Genomic DNA, 22,137 nt, shown 5'->3' with positions numbered 1-22,137 from the left:
AGAGCTCTGAAATGCTCTAGAAGGCAGTGTTATCACATGGCTTGGCAAATAATTTACACTGAGTGGTGAAGGTTCAGACCACCCCAGAGCCTGTGGCAGAAATCTGAGGCTACCACCCACAGATGGGCTGGTCCATCACAAGAATGGAAGTAGAGCCCCTTGATGGTCATTGACACCAAGTGATCATCAGGTGCCTCTGGGTGCTTTGAGAGTGAGACTCCTTGAGGGAGTGGCTGGAGACAGACCACTTGCAGCCACAGGCACAGCCTTTTACTTTATCTCCTATCTCCCCCCTTCCCCCCCAGCAGGAGTTTCTTGATTTGCTGGTTGGTTTTGTGTTTGGTGTCAACTAACATCTCCTAGGGGGGAGGGGAGTCAAGGTTTTCCTGATGCTTAGGAGTGTAGAGAATATTTTTGTTTTTCCACTTTTCCTCCACCTCCTCCTTTCCAAGTTGTAGCTAGAACCTCACTGGAAGCTTACATGTTGTTTCATGTTACTAAGCAACATGTTTGGTTTTAGTTGGGTCTGGTAGTCCTGGAGTTAGTACCATAAAATCACCGCTGCATTTGGAATCCCTAGGCATTCTCTGATCCTCTATTGTGTGTGTGTGTGTTTCCCTTCCAAGGAACTTGTTAAATGCAGATCCTGCTGTTTCTTCCCAGGGAGTCTGATCTAGTCCGCCCAAAGAGCTTCTTCAGTTCTATTTTGTTTTTTAAAGTACTCCAGGGGTTCTAGAGAATCTCAGTTTGAAAAAATTATTTAGGAACACCAGTTTTAGATAATTCAGGGTCTTCTGACTGGCCAAACAGTGACTATTTAGCATTAGAGCATTTTACCATTTGGTATAGAACCATTTCGGAGTTTGCATTTTAGCTGTGTAATTCAGCCTGCCTTATTAGTGATTCAAGATTTTTTTTTTTCATACATGATGATGTTGATGCAGCTGTGTTACTGGAATCTCTGCATCTATACAAATAAACCCAGATCGCTGGAACTTTTCCATGTATAACTGAAATTACACAAGTATTAAGTTCTTCATTTTTTAAAAGATTTTATTTATTTATTCATGAGAGACACAGAGAGAGAGAGGCAGAGACACAGGCAGAGGGAGAAGCAGGCTCCATGCAGGGAGCCTGACACAGGACTCGATCCCCGGTCTCCAGGATCAGACCCTGGGCTGCGAGCGGCGCTAAACTGCTGTGCTACCGCCAAACCGCTGTGCCACTGGGGCTGCCCAGTTCTTCATGTTCTAATGGAAGCGTGACAATCTCAGACCTCCCAGGAGGTTCTCATTATTTCACATTTCTCTGTGTGGTGTCTGTGAGAGATCTCTTGGGGAATACACAGTATCATTTTGTTTCTTTATGTGAGCCATGTGTTGTAAATATGTTTCTTTTTCATTCTGGAGTGTCTTCCACTATGGCCTGGGAAGATCTCTTGTCAGTTGCCATGTCCTGTACCTTGCTGTGGAGCTACTGCAGCTTGCAGAATCATTCTCATTGGTGGATGTTTCCATTGTCTTTAATTCTCAGCCTTGACAGAATAACTGTAATGAGCTTTCTACATGTTTCCTTGGGCTGTTGTTAGATAGCATATCCAGCTCCCAGGTTAATCTTGCCTGCTTGCTCTCCATCACGGCTGGAGCAGTTGAGTTCTATCTCTTCCCGGCTGCTATCTCTCCCCTGCCGGTAAGTTTTTAGCTGCTTCTGTTGCCTGCCCACCTCTCCTTACCTCATTCGCTGCTGCTGCTGAGCTAAGAAACTAGATCTCCTTATATGTAAAATCAGACCAAGTGGCTCTAAAAGGATCCTGCAAAATAAAGTGCAAGGATATTGATGCACATAGTTAAATCAATCTTGACGACATGGGATAGGTGATATGTGTATTTTAGCTTCCTTCTGGGATCTTGGGTCTTGTTTTTGGCAGCTGAGTTCCAGATAGGTAACACATGTGGCCTCTACTTGGCAAGAGTTCCATAAACACTTGTGTCACACATATCAAGAAGATAACATTTCAGACCTGTAAGGCCCACCTGAGTGCCTAGTGAAACAGTAGATATTAGTTCTGCATGAAATCATAATTGCTCTGGTGGTTGGAGATCATTAGCTGGCTCCTGGGAATCATGTCAATTCTGCTGTGCCTGGACTCCCAGCAGGGGAGGCATTGTAAAAGGCACTGATTCTGCATCTGAAATTCACCAAATGTGGGCGAGACTGTGTTTTCCCTTCAAGTGCCCTCGCTTGGGAGTGGGAGTGGCAGTCGCAGTCACATTTGGTACTGTAAGTTTGAATGCAAAGGACAACAACAGATATAGTAACTTGCAGATTCTGCTCTTGAATCTTTTGTGGTGGGGATGAAGTCCAGAGATGTGACAGGCATAGTGGACTCTCGAGAGGCAGATCCTTTTTCTCAAGCCCTTGGTAAAACCGCTTTGGTAACAGACAGGCTTGAGCATCCCCGCACAATGTTGGTGGCTTTTGACAAGGTCCTGCGGCATGTGGCTTTCATAAGACTGCTCACCCATGTCCTAAGGGAAGGCTTAATCCAAAAAATTCAGTGTGTCCCAAATAAGAAGGATGTCTTCTTGAATTTATTAACCTTTAAGTTTTATTCTGTAAGAGATCTTAGGCTTTCTCAGATGGAGAAACCCTTGCCACCTAGCTTTTGTCCGTATGTCAGAGCATTTTAAGAGAAATGGGCCTTTGATTTTTTCAACACTTCAGTCTTACATTTTGGCTACCTTTCTGAGTCTCAAAGGAGTCTGGAAAGTTCATGTTTTTCCAGTCTGCACTCTCTCTCCCCACCGATGATTTAGTTTTCAGAATTTCCTGCTCTGGAGGTAGCTTAGGCTAGTAGTCTGAACTTGTTCATGCTCAGTGTGGTGAGTGAATCAAGCAGTGTGTCTTGGTGAGTCCCTGCAACCCGAGTTCACTTGACAGAAGGGCAGTAGAGAATGTTGTGCTTTAGGATGCAGGGGTCCTAGACCAGATCACCACCTCTGGCAAGCTGACCTTATTTCCTGAACATTTGCTCCACATTTCAGAAAGCAGGGAGTACACATTGGTGGCTCATGGGAATCCAACCAATAGATGTTTTATTTGATTTACAGTGATTTTAGATGTTACCTACAAAATATAAATACAATTCCCAATATCAGCCCCTCTTAGAAAAATCGGAAGGGGCAGCAGTGCCGGGCACTACTTGCCAGTAAGAGCCCTGTCCTTATTGGACAGGGTGCATCCTCTGTTCTCCATGACAAACCCTTCTCCACGTTACCTGCCTGATGCCAAAACTGGCTCTCCACTGCCATTTAGGTTTGAGCCTACCCTGTTTCTTCTGTGCTTGGCCCCCTTCATTTTTGTGATCTATCTCCCCAGTCTCCTGTTTGTCCCTAGATGCATGCACATGTTCATTGGCCTTCATGATCCCACTATGACATGTTGGTTTTTTGGTTCTGTTTGGTGGGAACTGGTCACTGGAAAGGTTTTCATTATGCTCTTGTGAAGAAGTTCTTAATCATGCAAGTCCCTTATTCCCCCCTTCCCTTTCTTTCCCAAGTGAGTGTGCTATGTATTATATGTGCTATAGTGATTGTAACAATTCATGTTTAAAGAGAAATGTCTTTCATTTCAGATAACTAAGAAACTGATCAAAGCTTCTGCAGAGAAGGACAAGCTCAGACTGCAAAGAGTAAGATGTTTCCCCTGAAATAAAAAGTTAACCTATTGTTCTTTTTGCCTTAAGTAGTAAGCAAGGCCCCATGCACCTCCTTTGCCCATTGTCACCTTTCCCCGCTTGTCCTGACAGTGCCTTTGAGTCTTGCTTCATATCTCACAACTGTGCCCCGGGACTTGCGGTTTGCATCATTTTTGACTTTGCTAAATCACACTAAGTTTTTTTTTTTTTTTTTTTAATTTATTTATGATAGTCACACAGAGAGAGAGAGAGAGAGGCAGAGACACAGGCAGAGGGAGAAGCAGGCTCCATGCACCGGGAGCCTGATGTGGGATTCGATCCCGGGTCTCCAGGATCGCGCCCTGAGCCAAAGGCAGGCGCTAAACCGCTGCGCCACCCAGGGATCCCCACACTAAGTTTTTATGTAGCCTTTTCTAAGCTTCTCCTATTATTATCGTTGTTATTACTACCGTCTTGATAGTTGCGTATCACATTGTAGTTGAAGCTTGCCTCCCAAAGAGCCAGTCCCTTTCCCTGAGTCCCAGACCCCTTCCCATGTGCTCTGTTAGTTTGGTGGCCATGACGCTAGGTGGGTGATTATTATCTAGTTTTGCCTTCTGAGTCTTCACTTCTGTTATCTTGGGGTCACCATGTGTTGCACACTGCAAAGCAGAGGACTTTTTTCTCATTGCCATAAAGAACAGAGAAAGCCAGTGGGCTTCTGCCTCCATGCCAGCTTGTGGGAGGGGTGGTGATGACACTGGATCTGCGCTCACCCAGTACTTCCTGTGCTATCCGCCTATGGCTGCATTCAATTTTTATGAGTCACATTTAAAAAATATATATTTTATTTTATTATTTTATTTTATTTTATTTTATTTTATTTATTTTATTTTATTTGTTTATTCATGAGACACACACAGAGAGAGGCAGAGACACAGGCAGAGGGAGAAGCAGGCTCCCTGTAGGAGCCCGATGTTGGATTCAATCCTGGGACTCTGGGATCATGCCCTGAGCCAAAGGCAGATGCTCAATGCCTAAGCCACCCAGGCGTCCCTATGAGTCAGGTTTTGGTGGCGGTTTTAGAGTTTCTCTTATTCTTGGAATTTCAGAGGTGGGCACACGTGGGGTGACGATGCACGTGAGGTTCAAGTATGGCTGGTTTCCAGAAGTCTTCTGCCTTCTTATTTAGCAATGGGGACAGATGACTCCTTACCACCTTGCACATTTTCCCCAGACCAGGCACCTTCTTCAAGTATCCCATCCATCAGAAGAAAGTGCTTTGTAAGAACATCTCTAACAGGGCACCTCCATGGGTTTCGTTAAAGCAGCCAAAAGTTTCTCAGAACAGAGGGTAGGATATTCCCTAGAGACAAGGACATAGCCCTATGCCCAGAGGGAAAGTGGAGTTGCCAGGCTCTTCATGTGGGGAAATCCATTTCTTTTCTTTATTTTTTTAAGATTTTACTTATTTAAAAAAAAAAAAAAAAAAAAGATTTTACTTATTTATTCATTAGAGACCCACACAGAGAGAGGCAGAGACACAGGCAGAAGGAGAAGCAGGCTCCCTGCAGGGATCCTGATGCGGGACTCCATCCTGGGGCTCCAGGATCATGCCCTGGGCAGAAGGCAGGCACTCAACCGCTAAACCACCCAGGCATCCCATGGGAAATCCATTTCTGATGGAAATAGTCCTTGAAAATTACCTGGTGCTGTGGCAGAGAATGAGCCCCCCGTGTCTGGCAGGCGAGCATTTGAGTAGGAACTCAAGCTTATGTAATAACACAGTGCCTCAAGCATGTACCAGTTGTTGGGAATGACAAACTGATGTAAAGATAAAAGCAAATTCATTTCCCCCCCCCCCCCCGACATAACAGGTTCCAGGTCCCTGTCTCACTCTGATCTTCTATTTCAGAGGAAATAAGATCAACCTTATAATCTGATCTGGTTGGGTAGCGGGATGTGGGAAGAAAAATGCTCTTGCTTTAAAGATAGGGAGGCAAAACCTACATGTGTTTTTGTGTCTTTATTTTACCACGGTTTTATGATTAGGTAGCCCAGATCTTCTTATGTCATTGTTTCTCATTAGGTAAAAAGATAAACTCCACCCCATGTTTAAAGATGGTATTTTGAGCGAATCTTATTTTGAATGGCCCTGAGGTCTTGGGACAAATGGCCAGTGGACATCACTGTTCTAGTGGCGGGCAGTGACAGGTGCTACAGGGTGGCCCGTGTGGGAGGGCGCTGGCCAGTGGGGGGGTCCTGGGCGGGCCACCTCTGCTCCATCCAGCTGTCTGTGGGCCCTCCTGGGAGGCACAGGGGCACAGCTGTGGGACCATCTCTTGGCTGCAGGATAAGGAACGTTTGGGCAAGCAGCTCAAGTTACGGGCCGAGAAAGAAGAAAAGGAGAAGCTGAAGGAGGAGGCCAAGCGGGCCAAAGAAGAAGCCAAGAAGAAGAAGGAGGAAGAGAAGGAGCTGAAGGAAAAGGAGAGGCGCGAGAAAAGGGAGAAGGATGAAAAGGAGAAGGCGGAGAAGCAGCGGCTCAAGGAGGAGAGGCGCAAGGAGCGGCAGGAGGCGCTAGAGTGCGTGTGCCCTTGGAAGGTGGGGGTGGGCAGGGAGGCGGTGCAGGGCCTAGGCGGGGCAGGGAAGCAGGAGTACCTCCACCCCCTACCCCCAGCACACAAGCATATCCTCTCCCCACCTCCACCCCCCCACACACACACCACACACACACTCTCCTGCAAGGGACCTATGAGCCACACCTGGGGCTAAAGCCAAATTTCCTGTCTCCCAGGGCAAAGCTGGAGGAGAAGAGGAAAAAAGAAGAGGAAAAACGGTTACGGGAAGAAGAGAAGGTAGACTGTCCTCCCAAACGGCTGCTGGTGTTCCCTCCATCTGGGGAAGCCAGGTGGCCCCCGCCAAGACTGGCTGCGTGTTGATGGGTTTTGAGAGCTCATATCAAAAGAATGCTTTCAGCTTAAAAGTGCTGGGGCTCCTGTTCTAGAGGCCACTGTCCCTCTTCATTTCTTCATGCTCATCTCCTTTTCCGTTGCAGCGCATTAAAGCAGAGAAGGCTGAAATCACGAGGTTTTTTCAGAAACCAAAGACCCCCCAGGCTCCCAAGGTGAGCTTCTGGCTTCCTCTGGCTTGGCTTTCTCGGTCATGTTCTTCCTTTTGAAAAGTATAAGGGTATTTTCTGACCAGGTAGCTCCCCTTTCATCAAGAGAGGGCCTCTGCTTACAAGGGAGCTTTTATTTTATTTTTTTTTTAATTTTTTTAAATTTGTTTATGATAGAGAGAGATAGAGAGAGGCAGAGACACAGGCAGAGGGAGAAGCAGGCTCCATGCACCGGGAGCCCGACGTGGGATTCGATCCCGGGTCTCCAGGATCGCGCCCTGGGCCAAAGGCAGGCGCCAAACCACTGCGCCACCTAGGGATCCCACAAGGGAGCTTTTATTTCTGGTAGAGTCTGAAGACTCAGTATTTTGTTATTCGTTATGTCTTTGAAAAGGCTAAAAGTGGCATGTTTGCTAAAACTGCTAAGCGTTAAGTTGCTTCATGAACAGTTTTGCATTAGGAGCTATGTGGAAAGGTGTCATCGAAGACCTAGTCCTTACCTTCAGAGAACTGAGGCTCGGGATGGGAGGCAAGATTAAGCGTAAGTCAACAGTCTAGAATGCAGCCCAGGATTCTGCGTCCCTATCCTGGTGTTTGTCACCCTGTAAGCAGCACCTGCTTCTGGAAACCCCAGACTTCCTTCCCTGCCCCTCGGTGCTCCAGAGGTAACATGTAGTGGTGTCGTCTAGAACTTTGACTACATTCACACCTCCATATATATTTGTTTATATACATAATGATTCATGAGTTTGTTATGTCTCTATTTTGTTTACATAGCTGTATCTTGGATTCTTGCCATGCTGGCTCCTTTGGGTCGGCTTTGTTCTCTCTTGCCACTTAACATTTCATAGTGTGGATGTTGTCACAGTTTGTGTGTCCATTGCAGTATCAATGCCCCATCGGTGGCACGGTGAGTGTCACTGACCCTCCTCTCTGCATACATGCCTTTCTTTAGGACAGCCACCGGGAAGTGGGCTTGGCCCACAGTCCAAGGATACACACTTCAGAATCACTAATTGTGTTAGTTCCTATCTGGGCACCCTCCCAGTGGGAAGTGCTAATGTCCATGCTGGGCATCATGGGGAAATATGCTCTTCTCTCCTGCACTAGCACTGAATGGAACATGCTTTCTTTTAACCTCACCAATCTAGTCGGCAAAAAAAAACATTCTTACTTCATTTTACATTTTTCCTTGATTCCACTTGGACATCTTTTTGCGTGTGTTTGCCATTTTATTTATTTTTTAAGATTTTATTTATTCACGAGAGACACAGAAGGCGGAGACATAGGCAGAGGGAAAAGCAGACTCCTCAGAAGCCCAATGTGGGACTCGATCCTGGAACTCCAGGATCACACCCTGAGCCAAAGGCAGATGCTCAACCACAGAGCCACCCAGGCATCCTGCCACTTTATTTCCTCTCTGTCTTGCCAATTCCTATTTTTTACCTATTTTTCTATAGGATTGGCTTTTCCTCTGAACTCTAGGAGTTATTTTTACAGCCAGGATTTTCTTTTTTACTCATTTATTTGGAGAGGGGGGAAGAGAAAACAGGGAGGAGGAGACTCCCTATTGAGCAAGGCACCTGATACAGGACTCTATCTCAGGACTCTGGGATCATGACCTGAGCTGAAGGCAGATGCTTCACCAACTGAGCCACCCACAGCCAGGATTTTCATTCTTGGTGACACATGCTGTAGATACTCCCTCTCAGTCTGCTACTTGCTTTCTAACCTGTATATTGTGTCTTTTGTCCTTCAGAAATTTTATGGTTTTTTTGTTTGATTTTGTAAGATTTTATTTATTTATTCATGAGAAACAGAGAGAGGGAGGCAGAGACACAGGCAGAAGGAGAAGCAGGCACCATGCAGGGAGCCTGACGTGGGACTCAATCCCGGGTCTCCAGGATCACACCCCCCGGCCGAAGGCAGCGCTAAACCGCTGAGCCACCCAGGCTGCCTGAAATTTTATTTTTTAATGTCAACATTATAAATTTTTTATGGCAGTGGGCTTGTGGTCACAAAGCCTTGTTTACCCTGTAGCCATTGACAGACACATTCTCTTTCTTAGTTTTTTTGTTTTTTTTACTGTTTGTTCTAGTTCATCTGTTTTTAAAGATTTTAAGTCACCTCTACACCCAACGTGAGGTTCAGACTCACAACCCCAAGATCAAGGGTCGTATGCTCTACCAACTGAGCCAGCCAGTCCCCTTTGTTCGTTTTTGTTTTTTTTTTTTTTTTAAGATTTATTTATTTTTTCATGATAGACATAGAGAAAGAGAGAGGCAGACACAGGAGGAGGGAGAAACAGGCTCCATGCCGGGAACCCGATGTGGGACTCAATCCCGGGACTCCAGGATTGCTCCCTGGGCCAAAGGCAGGCACCAAACTACTGAGCCACCCAGGGATCCCCCCCGCTTTGTTTGTTTTTTTATGTATAGTTCCTTAGCTTGACCAGAGTTCCTGGTCATATGGGCTTGGCCCTAACTCTGTCCCATATGGATGCCTGACATCCCAGCACCTGTTCATTAGTGAGGTGGTTCTTGGCTTTGGCTCTGTTTTGGGAATCCCCAGGGAGCTTTACAAAAATACGGAGCCTGGATCCCATCCCTGGTGTGGGCATTGAGGTTTTCAGCAGCCTCCAGATGTCCTGCTGTGTGGCCATGGTGAAGGCTGTTGCTATAGTGCTCTATCCTCAATGGGGTCAGAGGCTGGCTTTCCTATACTGAGCTTTATAGATCTAGGCTCTCCTCCTGACTCCCCAAGTCCTGCTGTGCTGCCAGCTTTGGGATCCACTGACCGACATGGGAGATGCTAAAGCAACTCTGAGGGGCAAACTAAACCCACCAGAATATGTGGCGGTTAATTCTTAGGGAAAAGGCACCGACCTGTCAGGTTTGTGTGTCCGCTTTCAGTGTTGAGATGGGATTGGGTTGTAAGTCATCTTGTTGTCAAGGTTTGGCTTTGGATAAGCGGTCAGTCTCCCCGGGGTCTCAGTTCCCTCACCTGGGAATTCTGGTCCTAATGTAGCCCACCCCCTTCTTTTTAAAAAGCCATGTTTTTTGAGGTGTAATTTATGTAAAATTCTCTCATTTGCTGAGTTCTGACAATGGACTCCACAGCACCCCCGTGCTCCCCCATCCCATACTCAAGGTCTAGAGTATTTCTGTAACCTCACTTGGCTCCCTGTAGTTTTGCCTTTTCCAGAAACTAGTATAAATGACATCACGGAGGGTGTAGCCTTTTGTGTGTCTCCTGGGATTTAGCAACCTGGATGAATGTGAAAAGCAATGTGCACATGCCATGTGTCCAGCATCTCACCCTCATGGCTGCTGAGTGGTGGGCGTCCCCTCTCATAAGCATGCTATCACATCCTCTTCTCCATTTCAGACCCTGGCCGGCTCTTGTGGGAAGTTTGCCCCTTTTGAAATTAAAGAGCACATGGTTCTCGCCCCTCGGTTTCGGACTGTCTTTGACCAAGACCTTTGTGATCAGTTGGACCAGCTCCTCCAGCAACAGAGTGGTGAATTCTCCTTCCTGAAAGATCTGAAAGGCCGTCAGCCCCTCAGGTCCGGACCCACCGTGGTTTCAAATCGAAACACGAATATTTATAACAGGTTAGTGGGTGGGGAGACAGCCTTTTGCCTGTTGGTGAAATCAGAGCGCAGTTGGAAAGTCCTGGAGGGCCCAAGGCAGAGTTCTGGGTTTAGGCCCGCTGCTGGCTCATCGTGGCCAAGGGCTAGTTGTCTTCCATCCTGGACCTAAGGCCTGAACCTTCAGACCTTGCTTTTTTGGCTTCCCCTGAGCTTCTGAAGTCTCGTGTGCAGTGGCTTTGCCAAAAGCCACAGTGCAGACTGCTTGGCTTGGCCTCCTGGTCTCTCAGAGAGGGGATCTTATTTCTATGCTGGCCTCCTGGGAAGGACATTTCACTGTTCTCTTTGATCTGCTTACTCTCCACGACCCCACTTCTGTAAATGCTGTGAGCCAGCAACTTGGCAGTTTTGTTTCTCCCTCCTCCTTGCTCTGTGTCCCTGGAATAAACGTCCCTTAGCTTTCTTGGGAGCAGGTGGTTGGTTACCCATCATGGTAAAATGTTGATGGCCTATTTTTTTGGGAAGCCTGGGTGGTCAGCGGGTGGGTTGTGTAACAGGCACATTACTGGGTTTCCTTCTCAGTGATGTGGTGATCGTGGAGAGCGGCAAGGTCGACGGTGTTCCTGAGAGGAAGAAGTTTGGCAGGATGAAGCTCCTACAGTTTTCTGAGAATCATCGACCAGCGTACTGGGGAACGTGGAATAAGAAGACAACCATCATCCATCCAAGGGACCCCTGGGCCCAAGACAGGGTGAGCAATGGTCCAGCCTCACCTGCCTTTCTACATTTCCTTCTCATTTTGCCTTTTTTGCACTGGTCTCCTGGATTTCATAAGCATTGTAGCTTTTCTGCTCTGCCACCCCTGAAAGACAACCATGACGCCCTGCATCCTTGTTTTCTCAGAAGCTCCTGGACTATGAGGTGGACAGTGACGAGGAGTGGGAAGAGGAGGAGCCAGGCGAGTCCCTGTCCCACAGTGAGGGGGTAAGCACACACCTGCACCTGTGGTTTCCCCCAGAAGGCCAAGGCAGGCCCTAGGCTGAGTTCACTCACAGCCAGCCTTTGACCCGCGGTGTCATCTGAAATTTCAGCCAGATCTCAGGGCTACCTGGGAGGCTCAGTTGGTTGAGGGTCCAACTCTTGATTTTGGCTCAGGGTTTTGAGATTGAGTCCCATGGCAGACTCTGCACTTAGTGCAGAGTCTGCTTGAGATTCTCCCTCTGCCCCTCCCTCTCCCCTCCCACTCTTTCTCTCAAATCAATAAATAAGTAAATAAATAAATAGATAAATATTTAAAAAAAAAAAAGAAGTTAAAAAAGAAGTTAAGAAAAACTAGGTTTTCAACTTCTCTTGAAAATCCTATTTGGTGACACTAACCCACTTGGCAGTGGGACCAAGCAGCGTCTACCCTGTTAAGTGGGGCATGCTTGCCTGTGTTCCACCCGACTCCCATGTCAGTGTCAAATAATGGGATTCATTCATGGGATTTCTCCCAACCCTTGAGGTGTCCATAAGAATGATGCCCAAGGCAGTAGATGGCTTTTCATTCCTTAGATGTTTGCAGGTTAACCTTTTTTTTTCTTTTTTTGCAGGTTAACTTTTTTTTTTTTTTTTTTTTTTTATGATTTTATTTATTCACGAGACAAGAGAGGCAGAGACACAGGCAGAGGGAGAAGCAGGCCCCATGCAGGGAGCCTGTTGTAGGACTCGATCCTGGGACTCCAGGATCATGGCCTGAGCCGAAGGCGGCGCTAAACCACTGAGCCATCCAGGGATTTCCCGCAGGTTAACATTTTAAATGAGACATACTTTGTTGGCTATGTATTATGAACTTTTTTTTTTTTTTTGAGGATGATGATGATGAAGTAGGAGAGGATGAAGATGAGGATGATGGTTTTTTCGTGCCCCATGGGTACCTGTCTGAGGACGAGGGAGTAACTGAGGTGAGGCATGAGCTGGGAGGTGACTGTCCCTGAGAGAGCTCGGCCGGACCGAGCTTAGTGGCTGTTAGCCTGTTTGTGACCCCAACAAGTAGTCATCTATGGGGTTGTAGGCACCTGGACTTAAGTTTTACTGGGGAGGGTAGTGGGATCTGCAGAGGTAGGAGAGACTCCCGGGGTGGTGACCGCATGAGCAGAAGGCTGAGTTAGAGAGGCTGGGAGGTGTGTGGGTCAGACTGCTAAACCCCTTTTCCTTTTATGGTTTCTTAGTTGAGGCATGATGAAAGTATAAGAAAACACACAGATCCTAATTATTGAGCACAGCGAGCTTTAATGATTGACATTTGTAAATCTGTCGCCAAAAATAAAATCTAGAACTTCCCGTCTCTCCAGATGGTTCCTCCATGTCCCTTTGAGGCATCCCCCAACCCTTGTCACCAACATTCTAGACAGACTCGGCCAGATGGTGAAACTTTGAATGGGCTGGTTTTAGGGTTCGGACAGCTTTTCAGGTCGCAGTGCTTGGGTGGTGGAGAAATGTTGGAAGTATGACTGGGGGAATGGTTTTGTCTCTCCAAATCAGATGCAGGGGGAGGGATACCTCATATGTGTGTCTGTGGAGCCCATGAGTCTTCTGTCTTTAAGTGCGGTGTTGGAGCGTGGGAGGGGCCTAGCCCTGAGGGTGAACTGGGCGTGGGATTTGGGGTTGCTGATTGCATGACCCTGGCATCACACCCTCCCCAGAAAATCCAGAGTGGCCTTGAGTAGCTTACTGGTGAGGTTAAGAGAGTACCTGAGACTGCCAGTCATGGCCAGAGAGGACGGTGCATCCTGAACAAACAGCACAGGGCATAAGTGCCTGTCTCCATGGAGTCTAGGAAAGCACTCTGCTGTTTCCCAGATGGTAATGCTAGGAAGAGGGGTGCAGGATACAATGGGAGCTGATACGTGCAGGGTGCAGCAGCCCTGATGGCGGATGAGCAAGCTCTTCCCTCCTGGTGTCTGGGAGGCGGGAGGCGAGGGCACAGGGGCCTGGGCGCCCTGAGTAAGCATTGCTCTCCAACCTGCAAGGAGTGTGCTGACCCAGAGAACCATAAGGTTCGCCAGAAACTGAAGGCCAAAGAGTGGGACGAGTTTTTGGCCAAGGGGAAGAGGTTCCGCGTGCTGCAGCCTGTGAAGATCGGCTGCATCTGGGCGGCTAATAAGGACGGTGGTGCCGACCTGAAGGTGCTGCAGCAGTTCACGGCATGCCTTCTGGAGACAGTCCCCTCCGAGGAGGAGCAGACACCCAAGGCCTCCAAACATGAGAAGAGAGACCAGCAGAGTGAGTGTCTGTGCTTGGTGGGAATGGGAGGGGACCAGGCTTCTAGCTGTCCTAGGCCCAGGGAGACTTTATTAGGTGACTGGATCCTGTGAACAAATAACAAAAGCCAGTGCCTGCTGAGCACATCTTTTCGTTCTTCACTACAATAGCAGTCTGGGCACTCCTTTACTTAACACGCTTCCCCAGAGTGCCTGGCCCGCCCGAGGTCACACATATCCCTAAGGACTGTGCCTCCTTGCTCTTCAAAGCCGGAGAGGCCCAGTGGCTCAGAAGGAGAGTGTGGTGATCCCGACTAGGGAGAAATAAGCACACACCGTGAGGCGTGCTAGTTTATCCAGAGAAATCCCGCCTGGAGAAGGTTGGGCTTCCCGGCCTCCTGCAGCCGCCACCCCAAAGCTGACCGCGTCTCTGACCTTGGTGACAGACCAGGGAGCCTTGTGCAATGTTTGCTCTGTCTCTCTCTCTATCTCCCCCGCCAGTCTTGGCCCAGCTGCTCCCACTGCTGCACGGGAATGTGAACGGAAGCAAAGTGATCATCCGAGAGTTCCAGGAGTGCTGCCGCCGGGGGCTGCTCGGCAAGGACACAGGCAGTCCTGACAGCAGCTCTGCCAGCCCGGCCAGCCCCGGCTCTTCCCGCCCACAGACCCCCACCACCAGCGAGGACACCACCGTCCCCTCCAAGGCCAGGCTCAAGCGGATAATTTCTGAGAACTCAGTATATGAGAAGAGGCCTGATTTCAGGATGTGCTGGTACGTCCACCCCCAGGTGCTGAAGAGCTTTGATCAGGAGCACCTGCCTGTGCCGTGCCAGTGGAGTTACGTCACCATGGTGCCCTCAGCCACCAGGGAGGACAGTGGCAGCGTCCCCGCCACAGGACCCAGCCAGGGGACGCCCGTCTCGCTGAAGCGGAAGTCAGCGGGCAGCATGTGCATCACGCAGTTCATGAAGAAGCGCAGGCACGACGGGCAGGTGAGGGGTGGGGTGGGGTGGGGGCGGCTCCCCCACAGGGGCTTATTTTAAACTTCAATAAAGTTTATATTTTTTAGAGCAGTTTTAGATTCACAGCAAAAGTGAGCAGAAAGTGTAGCAATTTCCAACGTTTGCCCAGCCCCTGCGTGCACGGCTTCCACCTCTATCAACACAGCCCCAGAGCTGTGCGTTTGGCATAGTCGACCTGTCATTGCACCCAGAGTCCCCAGTTGATGGTCGGGGTCACCCTTGGTGCTCTACGTTCTATGGGTTTGGATGACTGTGTGATGCCGGGTGTCCACCCCTGTGGCTCCTACAGAGCTTCACTGACTTACACATCCCCCCGTGCTCTGTGTCCTCGCCTCGTCCCTCCCTCCAGTCTCATCCACTTACTGTCTCTGGTTCTGTCTTTGCCCGACTTGCAACCACACGGCATGTGGCCTTCTCAGGCTGGCTTCTCTCACTCAGGGATTGCCTCGAAGGTTCTCCATGTCTTTGCCTGGCCCGGTGGCTCATTTCTTTTCAGCCCCTACCAGTGTCCCGTGTAGTTACTTTTTCCATTTTTTTTTTTTATGTTTTTGTTTTCACATTCACTTACCCTAGTGATGTAGCATTTATGCTACACCAGGGCCTCTGCTAGACCTTGCACGCACAGTGACAAGCAGAACCCATCTAACTGGAGCACAGACAGGAAGTTGTCACACGAACGGCTGCCTAATCACAGATGGGCCGCGCTCACGGGAGCAAGTGCAAGGAGCGGGGCATCGGGACCTGGGGGTGACCGTGCTGCGCAGTCTCCAGTGCCGGCTGCGTGCTCAGAGGGGCAGGGGTCCCCAGCCACAGCCTTCGCTGATGTTGGTATATATATATTTTTTCCTCACTGGATAGAATTATGAGGAGTTTCGTTTCTTTCACGCGTCGCTTCTTACTGGAAACCTATTTTGCGTAGTGAGCCCTGGGTCATCTTAGGCATCTTACAGAGTTACAGATTTTGAGAGACTGGATTTTATGAGGAGATTGAGATGAGGGTGTCTTTTAAGAGCTGGTTCTCCGGCTCTGTCCAGTGCCCTCTTTTTTGGGGGGGGCGGGGGAGTATGGCTTGGGGAGCTGCATAAGCTACGTCCCGGAGGCTGGGTGGTGACGCCCTCTTGCCCCCCAGCTCCTGCTCGCTGCTTCTGGACATGAATCACCATTCAGCTTAGAAAATAAAGTGGCTGTCAGAACAGGGAGGCAGAGAAATTGCTCCTGGAATGAGGCCTGGCCTTTTCCCTGCTGCCCACAGGTGGATGATGCTTTGGATACGTTGTAAACATGCCTCTTAAACTGTGACTGTCCCTGGCCTGAGTACACGGCCGGGTACAGGGCTCCAGCCCACCTGTGGACACAGCTTGTACCTTGCCTCATGGGGAGCCTCCTGGGTGAGGAGTTGGGGCCTCAGACAGGCACATACTAATTTCCCTGAGCCTCAGCCCAGGTGATGGGCTGTGTTAGATCTCTTAGGTGTTCAAGCTGTGTTTGAGTGGGAGAACCTTTCCATGGGCCGTATTATTGTTACCCCAACAGTCTTAGAGGGACCCCGAGTGTGGCCAGCTCCAGTTGAAACCAGTGGTGGGAACCCCAGCTTGAAAATAGCTGAGCTGAAAAGCAACCTGGTTTGTCCCTTTATGTGTGCAGCACGTGCAGGCATCTGCAGGCATCTGCCCCGCAGCCCTCCCTTGGGACCCCGCTGTGTCCGTGGCTGTGGAGTCCCACATGTTCTCATGTGACAGTCATGGCTGCATCCTGAGCTCCACCGCGGCTCCCCCCTACCCCCGGGGTGGTCCTCTCTTGTGTTCCTGCCTGATCTGCTTGCATGGAGGACAGTGGTTTTAGCCACTATTATGTGTTTCTTCAAATGCTGTGTACTGTGCTGGGCGCTTTATGTGAGTCTGTACATTTTGTTAGTAAGATGCTTTGTTATCTTGCGGAGCCTCCAGAAAAGAAAAAAACTCCCAGTTAAACTAGTGTGGTGACAGTGCCTGCCCAGGTGACAGGTGGATGCATGAGAAAGTGTGTGTCTGGGGATCTGTGAAATAGGTTTCATCTGATGATACACGCCTGAATAGCCCTCTGCTCCCTCTGCACACCCGTGGGGCCTTGGGGAGGCTTAGCAGTGTTGGGGGCTCCTCGGAAGGCCACACAGCAAACAACCATGCTGTAGGCCCCCCGTGGGGCTTACCTGCTGCACCCGGCATTCTAAAACACTCTGGGCAGAAGGACCACCTAGAGAGTGGGCTAAAACCTTTCTGGGCATGCTGGACCCGGTGATTCTGATTCAGTAGGTCTGAGTGAGGAACCCGAAGTCTGCGTTTTATTTTACTTTATTTTTAAAGGTTTATTTTAGAGAATGAGTGAGAGCACAAGCTGGGTAAGGGGCAGAGGAAGAGGAGAATTTCCAGCAGACTCCCTGCTGAGCACGGAGCCAGACACGGAGCTCCATCCCAGGACCCCGAGATCAACCTGAGCTGAAGGCAGACGTTTTGCCAAATGAACCACCCAGGCACCCCTGACGTCTGCATCATAAAAGCCCCTCAGAGGGGAGCCTGGGTGGCCTGGACGGTGAGGCGTCCAGCTCAGGTCGTGATCTCGGGGTTTGTGAGGTTGAGCCCTCCCATCAGGCTCCGCACTTAGAGTGGAGTCTGCTGGAGATTCTCCTTTCCCGCTTCCTCTGTCCCTCCGCTTGCTTGTTCACAAACATGAGCATTCTTTCTCTCTAAAATAAAGGTTTAAAAATAATAACAGAAGCCCTTTAGGAAATCTCATGTAATGGGCCCGGGATGCAGGGGGTGGGTGGGTGGTGACGCAGTGTGTGCCTTGCAGGGAGGGAAGCCCTGAGACCCTGCCTTCTGGGGATGTTCAGTTAGTGTCGCCCCTGCTCTGCATAGTGGTCCCTGGTGTTGGGCCGCTGGTAACAGGCCCTGACATCACAGCTTCAACACATGGGGGTTTGTCTCAGCAACAAGGGGTCCTGAGCTCCTGCCAATGACAGGCGCTCCCTGTGTCCTACACCCTCCTTGGTGTGTGGCCTTTGTCATCGTGGTCACAAATGGCTGTCACACTTCCAACCAGCAGGATCAAGGCAGCAGAGACTTTCTATTTAGCTGTAAAGGGAAACCCTCCCCAGCAGCCTTCCACCTGAGTCTGGCCAGAATCCGTTGGCACAGCCTCCCCGGCTGCAGGAGAGACTGGGTAATGAGGCTGGCCAGCAGCCATGCACAAAATTCCAGGTCTGTTTTAGAAGGATGAGGTGGGAGAATGGCTTTGGGGCATGCATGAAGCAGGGCTCCCGCCACTGCACAGCACCCACAGAAAAGCAGAAGACACAGGTAAACTTCTAGAAGGTAAGATTGGCGGCCCGGGAGCGTATGGAGTGCTTCCACTTGTGTTTCGGCAAAGCCGCGACTCGATGCTTCTGTACCCCTGGGGGTACATATAAAGGTGCACGGATATTTTAAATATTTTTTTATTTATTCATGAGAGACAGAGTGTGTGTGTGTGAGAGAGAGAGAGAGAGGCAGAGACACAGGCAGAGGGAGAAGCAGGCTCCATGCAGGGAGCCCGACGTGGGACTTGATCCCAGGTCTCCAGGATCAGGCCCTGGGCTGAAGGCAGGCGCTAAAACCGCTGAGCCACCCGGGCTGCCCCTGCACGGATATTTTAGATTGGGTTGGGCTTTTTTAATTTGTGGGAATTTAAATTTTTCTCCAAATTTTTATTTAAATTCTGGTTTTTGTGGGGGGGGTTTTGTTTTTTTTTTTTTTTTTTTGGTGGGAATTTTAAAATCTTTTTGAACTCACAGTAGTCCCAACACTCTGTGTGTTCACAAGGTGTTACGATCAGTAAGATGAACGGGCTGCGGCGTGGCACCAGTTTTGCTGCCAGAAGTCTCGTGTGGCCCAGGGTGACTCAGGCTCTGGGCCTCAATTTTCTAAGATGGGGAGAGCCCAATTTTCCCTTTAGGTCAAAAACCAACTGGGATCAAAATGACCCTGAAGAGGTGTCACGGAATTAATTTCTTTGTCGTGACTAAACGCCGTTGGCCCCTGCTGGCAGTAGTGGCAGCTGAGGGGCACTCAGGATGTCCCCTGGACTCCCGGTGGGGGCTGAGTGCCTGTCCTGCAAGTCCTCCTTGAGGGCTGCAGATGCGGACTGCAGGGAAAGCCTTGTTCCTCTGCACGTGCGTGTCCTGTCTGCAGGGCCCGTGAGCGGGGAGAGCTGAGTACATCTGGTCTGTTCCTTTTCCTTGACAGACACAACCAAGTACCTCCCGATCAGCAGAGTTGAGAGCCGGCCTGTGTTGAAACAGGAGGTTAGGGATCCCTGGGTGGCGCAGCGGTTTGGCGCCTGCCTTTGGCCCAGGGCGCGATCCTGGAGACCCAGGATCGAATCCCACATCGGGCTCCCAGTGCATAGAGCCTGCTCCTCCTTCTGCCTGTGTCTCTGCCTCTCTCTCTCTCTCTCTCTCTCTCTCTGTGACTATCATAAATAAATAAAAATTAAAAAAAAAAAAAAAACATTAAAAAAAATTAAATGTTTAAAAAAAAAAAAAGAAACAGGAGGTTGGAAGGTGCCCTTGGCATCCTGCCTGTGACAGCGCTGCTTGCTCTGGGGGCTGTGCTCGGGTCCGTGGGGCTGCGCCAGGGCAGCGGTCTGCACACCAGAGAGTCCTGTGCTGTCCCCCATTTTCCAGGAAAAGGCAGGTTTCTGTAGCAGAGGGATTGGTTTCAGGAGTGTTTTTGAGAAATAGTCCCCCTTTTGAATAAGCCCATCTCTGCCTCTGTCAGCTCTTTGTTCAGTTACAGAGCAGGGGTGCTTGTAGGGGTGGTCGGGGTTTAACACTGGTCCTCCTTTCCACGCTTTCTGTCCCCTCTGCTGAAAGCCAGCAAAAGCAGCTCAGCAAAGTCGGTGGAAATTATGCACTCAGTGGAGGCCCCGCCTGCCCTCGGCCCGCAGTGGCTCAGGGGGTGTCGTCCCAGGCCAAAGTGGTCTAAGCAGGAGAGTTGTTGGGTGCCGGGCCGAGGGACTGAGCCCCTGGGCAGAGAAGGAGACGCTGGTGGGCTGAGTTCTCTGCTGTTTATTTCAAGAGAAAGTGGGTCCTTTATCACTGTCTCTTTCAGACCAAACCAGAAACCCAGATTGCTGATTCAGGAACAGTTGGCAAATCATTTTTGTAATGTAAATACGGCTGGTGGTCATTTTCAGAGATCTGAATGAGGTCCTTTGAGGGAACCTTCTCTCCCCGCACAGGGCTCCTTTGCTCACCGGCTCTCAAGCAGTCACCTTAAACTTGTCGGAACGGGTAGCGGTGGTGCAGGGTCCCGGCGGCCCATCTGCTGCTGCTCATGGCCGGTGCACCCTTGTCTGTCCAGGTTGGAGCTGGGGACCTGGATGGCTTCCAGGCAGACACGGAGGAGGAGGAAGAGGAGGACGGCGACTCTGTGATCCTGGACATCTCGGATGTTGGGGGTGAGAAGGGCCCCCACACTCCTCTTTCACCAGCCTGGCAGGAAAGGAAGAATGCACGCCCTCTCATTCCCATACACCACCTGTCTGTAAACTGAGGGGCTGAGTCAAGAGACCTCAGGAGGCGCTGTGCGGGCTGGCCAGGTGTAGGCAGGGGGATCTGGTCCAGGGTCTGCAAGATCTGACTTGTCTGAAAGCTGCCGTGTGCACCCCAGGACGACTGCGGTAGCCATAGCAGAAATAGGTATGGTAACGCCGGCAGCTGGGTGCTGACCACAGCGTGGCGCCGTTCTGGAGGCCTCCCAGAGACCCCGCAGGACTGCGCCTGCAGTGCCAACCCATGGGCTGAGTCCTGGGAGGGGAGCGGTACAGTCCTGGAGTGGCCTCGACTGTAGATGGGCCTCAGGGAGACCTGAAGGAGGGGGAGGGGAGCGGAGTGGGTGGTGAGGGGGGCCAGCATTTGGCTCTTCCCAGGTGAGCTCAGGAGGGGACAGGGTCTGAGGGCTGGGAGCAAGTAGCTGTCGGAAGGGGGAGCTGTGGGGGCAGGGACTCAGGCCCCTACCAGGTCTAGGGGTACAGCCAGCTAAAGCCCCCTCCCTCTCTTGCCTTGCAGAGGCCCAGGCCCCATGTGGAACCACTTCTGGAACTGGGGGGTCCGTGGGAATGGACACCAGTGAGAGCCCCCTGCCTGCCAGCTCGCTCGGCCCCTGCTGAGTGCCCCGCTGGCCCGGTGTATGTATGTAGAATGGTTAGGGCATTCACAAACGCCTCTTGGATACTTGAAAGTCCTATGAGTCCTGTGTAAAGAGCACTTTGTCCTGCTTCGCAGACCTCCCTGGAGGTCTGGAAAGTTTTATATAGGATGTTTGATTTGTTCCTTTTAATACTTGTAAAAATCCCCCCCCCCCAAAGCTGCATATTAATCTTCCTTTTAATAAAGCATTATTGCGATGTGAGGACCTGTGCGGGGACAGCCCGGTTGCGCCTGCGGGCCCCCAAGCAGGTGCTGTGATGAGATGCTTGTAAATGAGTTGGAGCCCCCTGCGGCTCTAGACCTGATGTGGGTGTGTATAAACTTACTGTCCAGCCCTGACCCGGTGCATCTGTTGTCTTTTCTAATGTCGTTTCTCGAGAGTGGGTATGTTCCATCACCTGGGGCCGGGCCCCCGCTCTGTGCTGTGCTGGTGGGTGTGCACCCCCTACCCCGTGCGTGGTCTGTCCTTGTAGAAAGGGTTACCCCTTGCAAAAGCACCATCCCAGTCCTTTGCTGTGAAATCCTCAACCGCTATGCTGTCCTCGTTCCAGGTGCAGCTTCCAGAAAGTGCTTCTGCTGGTCTGTCCCTCCTGCCCACCTGTTAGGGAACTATGGCTCCGGGCTGACATCTGGCTTGGGCCACACCTGTGCCTGAAGCAGCCCTGTGTTGGGGCTGTGATAGGCCCCGCAGTAGAAGCCTGGAGCGGGGGGCGGGGTGGTGGTGGCAGGTTTTGGTAGAGCTCCTGGACTCCTGGCCGCTCTGTCGAGTTCTGTTCCTGCTGCCCCCGCGGAAAGGGGCACCTGCCATGTCAGTGTTCAGCATCCACCGGATTCAACTGAGACAGGGTGAGCCACCCCACCCTCAGGACACTGGAAGGCCAGGACCCTGATCCTCCTCCAAGGGCTCCACGCCTCCCACCCCGCTGGGTGAAGGCCCTGGCCAGGCTCCCTGCTGGAGTCCCTGAGTGCAGGGACTACCCCAGTCAGTCAAGTCCCCTGAAACTCGTTTGAGTTGGCCACCTGACAACTTGGAAGTCAATTCCAAGTCACCGGTGGGGAGGAGACCGAGGAGGGGGCAGCAGAGCTGTGGGGAAGCTAAGGCACATGCAGGGGCTACTTGCCGGCCAGGGGCCTACGGGGGCATTTTTGGTTTGGAAATCACATTGGGGCCTCAAAGCTTCAAGTCTGTCCATCACCGAGCTGGTGGCGGCCAGAGAAGCAGCCCCCATAGGCCTCTGTGCAGGGAGGAGAGTGTCTGGAAGG

The 22,137-nt window shown here is 50.6% G+C and overlaps 1 protein-coding gene and 1 long non-coding RNA gene across 3 annotated transcripts in view; both read left to right on the top strand.

Moving 5' to 3' along the window:
- The window catches only part of CHAF1A (chromatin assembly factor 1 subunit A), a 28,239-nt gene extending 7,026 nt beyond the window's left edge, over positions 1–21,213 (top strand). For both annotated transcript variants that reach the window (XM_072721736.1, XM_072721735.1), the window contains exons 4-15: positions 3,635–3,691; positions 6,029–6,258; positions 6,471–6,531; positions 6,732–6,800; positions 10,182–10,408; positions 10,967–11,135; positions 11,288–11,368; positions 12,235–12,327; positions 13,396–13,648; positions 14,128–14,618; positions 20,027–20,123; positions 20,734–21,213. In XM_072721736.1, coding sequence (XP_072577837.1) covers positions 3,635–3,691; positions 6,029–6,258; positions 6,471–6,531; positions 6,732–6,800; positions 10,182–10,408; positions 10,967–11,135; positions 11,288–11,368; positions 12,235–12,327; positions 13,396–13,648; positions 14,128–14,618; positions 20,027–20,123; positions 20,734–20,834 — 1,929 coding nt within the window. In that variant the 3' untranslated portion in view covers positions 20,835–21,213. The remainder of the gene's footprint in view (positions 1–3,634; positions 3,692–6,028; positions 6,259–6,470; positions 6,532–6,731; positions 6,801–10,181; positions 10,409–10,966; positions 11,136–11,287; positions 11,369–12,234; positions 12,328–13,395; positions 13,649–14,127; positions 14,619–20,026; positions 20,124–20,733) is intronic.
- Positions 18,877–19,341, top strand: LOC140593974 (uncharacterized). Its single transcript, XR_011994502.1, has 2 exons — positions 18,877–18,966; positions 19,217–19,341. It is a non-coding gene; the product is annotated as an uncharacterized lncRNA (long non-coding RNA).
- Positions 21,214–22,137: the final 924 nt, after the last annotated feature.

Source organism: Vulpes vulpes, chromosome 9, assembly GCF_048418805.1.
Source record: "Vulpes vulpes isolate BD-2025 chromosome 9, VulVul3, whole genome shotgun sequence".
Lineage (NCBI taxonomy): Eukaryota > Metazoa > Chordata > Mammalia > Carnivora > Canidae > Vulpes > Vulpes vulpes.
Note: the sequence above shows the minus strand (reverse complement) of the source record. Positions and strands in the feature narration are given on the sequence as shown.